Here is a 6202-nt window from a genome sequence, read left to right on the forward strand (position 1 = left end):
CCATTTGGGGCATGGCAATACTGCCACTGCACCACACATTACATAGGTTCTGGAAACTTTCATCATGAAGTGATGCCTTTCTTCTTTTCCTTAAATATACACAGGAAAATAAAGTCCCTCTCTTCCTTGCTTTCAGGATATAAGGATGGAATTCCTGGGCCAGTGTTAGTTTACAGTGGGTGAAGCCACTACTTTGGATGCCAACATCACATTTGAGCACCTGTTTCACTCCCAATTGTGGTACTTCTACATTTCCCTGGCAATGTGCCTTAGAAAACAGCACAAATATGTCCCAAATAGTTGAGCCTGTGCCTCCCACATGGACAATCTGGGTGGGGTTTCAGGCTCCTGGCTTCTGCCTTGACCCAGCCACGGTCATTGGAGTTATTTGGTTTGGGAAATTGGGGATGTCTCTCAGTTCCTCTCTCCCAACACTGAGAACTTTCAAATGGTTATAAATTGTAAAAATGAGAAACTCTGTGTCACATCCTCACTCAGTCCTTATTTCCTATCTGCCTAACTGTAGACCTCTTGGTCCATAAGGCTCAATCATTCAGAACTGATTTCTCTCCCTTGTCACACAAATGCTTCCCCCATTCATTCCTTTCCCACCATCACAAAATCCACAAGAAACAACTCTTTCACATTGGATTTCTTTTTATTTATATCACCATCATATTGGTGAAAAATCCAGTGTTTACATGACTGGCCATGTAACATTAGCAAATGTTTTTAAACTCAGTTACCCTGGCCATCACTTGAATTTGTAGAATTCTCCGCCTTTTCTTCTTTAGCCTCGCTTTTGTTGAGTTTCTCATTCAGCCGATGATAATGGCCAAATAGAATAGTTCCTTTGGCTTTCTTAGTCTTTTTCACAGACGTGGAGGTTTTCTCTGAAACTTTCTTGCTTGCACTTCCCTGAATTGTTGTTTTCCCCTTTGTTGTGGTTTTTGAAACCTGAAATGACAACAGAGAAGCCAGGAGGAAAGAGAAGATATATGTGGATAGGGGGGCTTCATGAGAAATGTATGGATTGGGGGTGGGGACTTTGCCAGGCAAGGAAATAGCAGGAATGCTGAGGGAAAGGAAATTAGTGGGAAAAGTGGAAGAACTTATTTAGAGTAATCTTACCTTCTTAGAACCTTTGGATTTGGACTGACATGGAGTTTTCCTTTGGTTTTTTGAGCTTGATGCTGGCTGTTCCATATCTATATCAAGGACATTTACCTTCTTTACTGCTTTACCCATGTTGAAGGTATCCAGGCATCCAGAGCTTATGATCCTCCTATATATACCCTCAGCAGACAATGAGGGGCTCCACCCCTCATGCTTGGTTGTTCAGCCAGGTACACACTTACCAAATATGGACAACTGAGGTGCGAAGACATCACAAAGCAATATGGTTGACACCTCTATATATGGGGAAGGAAATTGAAGTAGCTGCTGGGGATATGAAGAAGTGGCTTAGATATTAAAATGTACCGGTCCTGGTACATTTGGGGAACCCTTACAATATGGAGCAGACAGGTATATTACTATGCCCCCAAACAGACAACAGTAACCAGAATGTCACCTACCTCACAATGGTACCCATTACACCCACCCACCATGTGCTGTACACTGTTGAACGCCCATATAAGGATAAAAATGGCCACCGTATGTAAAAGCTCCCAACAGCACTCGAAGGCCTAGCACAATGGTAAATGGGAGCCACCAATCCCACACTGATAGGCAATGTATGAATCGTGGAGTTAGGGGCAGGGGTTTGGTGCTGTGGATGAGACCGCTGTTAAGATTACTTCATGCCATAACAGAATGATTGGGTTTGATTTCTGGCTGTGTTCTCATTTCCAGCTTCCTGCTAAATGTGGCCATTTTAGCTATTGTGTCCCAATTGTACATTTCAGAAGCCCAGAATGAGTGAATGCCTCCTAGTTATGGCCTTGACTCACCCTAGTTTTGGCATCATTTGGGGAATAAACAAAAGAATGGAAGATCTCCTAGTTTTACTGTCTGCCTATCTGAAAATAGATAAACGCAAATTTGAAAGAAAAATATTTATTCATTTATTAATTTGCTTGAAAGGCAGAGGTACAGACAGGAGCAAAGATTTCTGGGCCCAGCACTATGGCTCAGTGGCTATATTCTTGCCTTGAATGTGCTGGGATCTCGTATGTGTGCTGATTCATGTCCTGGCTGCTTTGCTTCCCTTCCAGTCCCTTCTTGTGGTCTGGGAAAGCAGTAGAAGATGGCTCAAAGCCTTGGGACCCTGAACCCATGTGGGAGACCAGGAAGAAACTTCTGATCAGCTCAGCTCTGGCCATTTTTGTCACTTGTGGAGTGAAATAGCGAACAGAAGATCCTTCTCTCTGTCTCACCTTTTCTCTGTAAATCTTTCTTTTAAGTACATTTAAATAAATAAATAAATAAATAAATAAATAAATAAATAAATAAATAAATAAATAGAAATGCTACTCACTGAATGGTAATGAGGCTGGGGCTGGGCCATGCTAAAGCCAGCATTTGCAAGCTCCATTTAAGTCTCCAATGTCGATACTGGAGCTTCAATGCTGAGACAACTTCTACTACATTCCATGTGACAGCAGGTGGCAGCTGAATTGCAAGAGGAACAGCAGCACTTGTACAGTTGTCCATATGGGATGCTAGCATCAGAAGCAGCAGCTTAAGCTTCTACACTAGGATCCAGGCCCAGCTTCTTCCTTTTGAATGAAGGGTACTTCATTCAAATATAGTTCATTCAAAAATACTTGGTGTTTTTCTGTGTATTTTGACATAGGACAAACAACATCAATTTCCAATGTATGTTTCAAAAATCCCTATGTCACACAGTGCACAGGCAGTATGGCCATGACAAAAATAGGCATTATGCTCCCCTGCAGGCCACCTTCCTCACAGTGGTACTTATCATCTCTGCCCACCATGTGCTGTACATTGCTGATGCCCTTATAAGAAGAAAAATACTTATATAGCACTATCTACGGAGTTTGATTTTGGGCAAGTGTTCTGGTACACAGCAGGTTAAGCTGTAACCAGGTATGCTAGTATCCCATTTGAGCCCTACTTTGAGTGCTGGCTTCTCCATAACAAATCCAGCTCCCTGGTACTCTACCAAGGCAAACCGTTAGAAGATGTCCCCATTTGTTGAAAACCTTCCATGCATGGTGGGAATGCTCAGTGTAGTCCCAGCTGTTACACTTAAGGTCCAGCTCCCTGTCAATGTACTAGGAATGCAGCGGAAGATGGTCCAAGTGTAGGTATTGGCGAAATGAACCAGCAGATGCAAAATAGCTCGCTTCTTTCCTGCCTCCGCCCCTTTCTTTTTCTTTCTCACCCCCTCTCCTCGTGAAATAAATAAATAAATAATTTCTCCATGGGAATTAACATACTCTAGTGAAACACTAAGCAATCAAAGTGAATCCTTTGGTGGTCATGAGCCTGACTGAATCACTGCCCACTAAGCACCACTCTTAAAGTTCCCAATTTCTCATTACTGCTGCATTAGGCACCAGGCCTCAATACAAATTTTGCTGCTAATAAATCATATTGAAACTGGAGCACACTGCTTGACAATTTCTCCTACCCATTCCAGCATCCCCATTCCCAGATAATCCCTAACATTTTAAATTTATCAGTTTCTGTTTTCTTGAGTCATAAAGTTACTTGGTTTGCCTTCTTAGAACCATTCTTCTCAAGAACTTTTTTTTTGCCTCTGGTCAGTAAGTGTCCATGCTTTACAAGAGTGTGTAAAGCAAGAAGCAGCACATTTTAAGCACTTGTCCTCTAACAATTTTTGTATTACCCAAGTGAATAGATGGAATTTCTTGTTCTATTGTTACAGATACAATGACTGCTATTTCTTTCACAAGTAAGTGCGTGAGGCTATGGTGTTTTGTCATGTACTTCAGGTGTGTTTTATACTAATGCTTAAATCAGTCAAATAATGTGCAAATAGCAAGGTGTTACTATTCGAGAAATCCAATTATACCTTATTTAAACAAAATATTTTATGAAATTAAACTCTATAGCTGAACTTTATTCTTTAATTGTTCAATGTTTATTTTAGTGCACAGAAAATAGTAAACCAACTGGATGATTTATTAGCTGATTAAATTGTACCTATGGCAGAGTTTCTGGCTTGCTTTAAGTTCTCTCATATTTTTTACTGTCATGGTTTTATACAAAATGCTTCATATAAAGAGTTTATGCTATGCTATTTTTCTGATAATTAATATTTCTTGTTTCTATTCATGAGTATTATTGAAAATTTATTATTTCTTTGCAAGAAAAAAAACCTAATTCATTTTAAAGGCAGAGAATCAAAAGGAGAGAGCTCCCATGCACTGCTGTATTCCCAGTGCCTGAAATGACTAGTATTTGGGCAGGCTGAAGTCTGAATCCAGGAACCCACTCATTATCTCTTAAGTGGGTGACAGGAAATCAATTACATGAACCATTCATCACCTGCTGCCTCAAAGTGCACATTAATTGGAAGTTGGGATCAGAAATGGAGACTAGGCTTTAAACCTGGTTCTCCCGTATGGGATGATGGAATATCAATTGTTTCACAAAAGAGGTATGTTGAAAAATGTGTTCTCTTCAACACACCAGTTCTACCATTAGTGAGAAGCACATTCTTTCCTCAAATAGTATTTGAGCTGGCTTTTTAGATAAACATTTACGTTTGAAAGGCAGAGGAACATAAGGAGACACAGATTTATCTTTCTTCCTCTGGCTTTGTTTCTTATATCTTTATAGTAACGGAGTTAACATATAATAAATATTAAAATGTGCAATATACTCATACACACAAAGCTGAGGAAATGCCACTTCAATTACAATAAAAACAGAATCCATAACCATAGAAGTTTCCTTAGACCAGTCTCTATTCTTTCATTCCATTTCTTCCTTAGACTCTGTCCATCCCCAAACTCCCACTCATCTGCTTTCTGTGTTTACATATAAGCTTATATTTTCTAGCAATTTACATAAATTGAATTAGAGTATGCACATAGTTTTATCTGGCTTCTGTCACTTAGTATAATATTTTAGAAAACACCTATTTTGTGTAAAGTGAAACTACATTTCTTTCTAAAAATACAATTTATTTGAAAGGCAGAGTAACAGAAGGAGGTGGGGAGGACGGGAGAAAGATAGGAGAAAGTGAAGAGAGAGGAAGGAGAGGGAGCAGAGAATTTTGCATGGGCTGGTCTACTCCCGCAGTACCCACAGTAACAATTGCTGAGCCAAGTCGAAGTCAGAAGTCCAGAACTTAATGTTGTGTTCCATGTGGGTGAGAGGGACCCAGGTATTTGTGTGCTGCCTCCCAGAGGCATTATATATGCTTCACATATATAATGTATCTTAATTTCACCATATGGTTAAGAATTTGGGAAAATCAGCATTGAAAATTTGTTTTAATTTCAGGTTTTCAGATATTTGTAGATTTGCAGGCAGTTGTTAGGAAAATTCAGGTCCATTTATTCCCTTCACTGTGTTTCTCCAATATTAACTTCTTGGATTAATTTAGCAGTCATATCCAGATACGGATATTGGCACAATTCATTTATGTCATTCAGATTTTCAAGTAAATCCCATCCTACCCATTTAAAACATTGCCACTTCCTTTGCTCAGCCACCACTGGAATCTAGAAATTTTTTTTTATGTCTCTTTAATTTGTCATTTCAAAAATATTACGGAAGTGCCATGATGTGTAACATTTTGATGTCAGCTTTTCTCAGTCACCAGAGATCCCTAGAGACTTACTCAAGTATCAGTTGTGAGTACCAGTATTTTGGCTTTGTTTCTTTGTTCTATTTTTCAATAGTATTCCACATATTTGTTTAACTGTACCACAATTTGTTTAACTATCCGTGTATTGATAGACCTTACGTTCTCAGAAAGACATTACTGAACAGAAAGATAAATAGATGTGAGAGGAGCTGTTTTCATGGGATTGGCTCACACAATTATGTTGGTTGAGACTTCCCCACAACATTTTGCCTACAGGCTGGACATCCTGGGATGAGAGTAAGGTGACTCAGTCCAAGTCCAAAAGCTGTAGAACCTAGCAAGGTACATATATTAGTCATATTTTTGTTACTTTATCTAAAGTACCTGAGAGGAGCTTCTTGGGAAGGAAGCCATTTATTACAGCTGATAGTTGGAGGTTTTCAGTTCAAG

The 6202-nt window shown here is 39.5% G+C and overlaps 1 protein-coding gene across 1 annotated transcript; it reads right to left on the reverse strand.

Moving 5' to 3' along the window:
• Positions 1-639: 639 nt before the first annotated feature.
• Positions 640-1493, reverse strand: LOC118760477 (uncharacterized protein CXorf51A-like). Its single transcript, XM_036497887.2, has 2 exons — positions 1132-1493; positions 640-957 (listed from the first exon to the last, which is right to left on the reverse strand). The coding sequence occupies exons 1-2, from the start codon at positions 1246-1248 to the stop codon at positions 739-741; spliced, it is 336 nt and encodes a 111-aa protein (XP_036353780.2). The 5' UTR covers positions 1249-1493; the 3' UTR covers positions 640-738.
• Positions 1494-6202: the final 4709 nt, after the last annotated feature.

This window comes from Ochotona princeps, chromosome X, assembly GCF_030435755.1.
Source record: "Ochotona princeps isolate mOchPri1 chromosome X, mOchPri1.hap1, whole genome shotgun sequence".
Lineage (NCBI taxonomy): Eukaryota > Metazoa > Chordata > Mammalia > Lagomorpha > Ochotonidae > Ochotona > Ochotona princeps.

Coding starts and splice junctions, on each gene's coding strand:
- LOC118760477 (XM_036497887.2), bottom strand. CDS start 1,248: ATGGGTAAAGCAGTAAAGAAGGTAAATGTCCTTGATATAGATATGGAA. Junction 958..1,131: donor AATCCAAAGGTTCTAAGAAG/GTAAGATTACTC, acceptor TTGTCATTTCAG/GTTTCAAAAACCACAACAAA.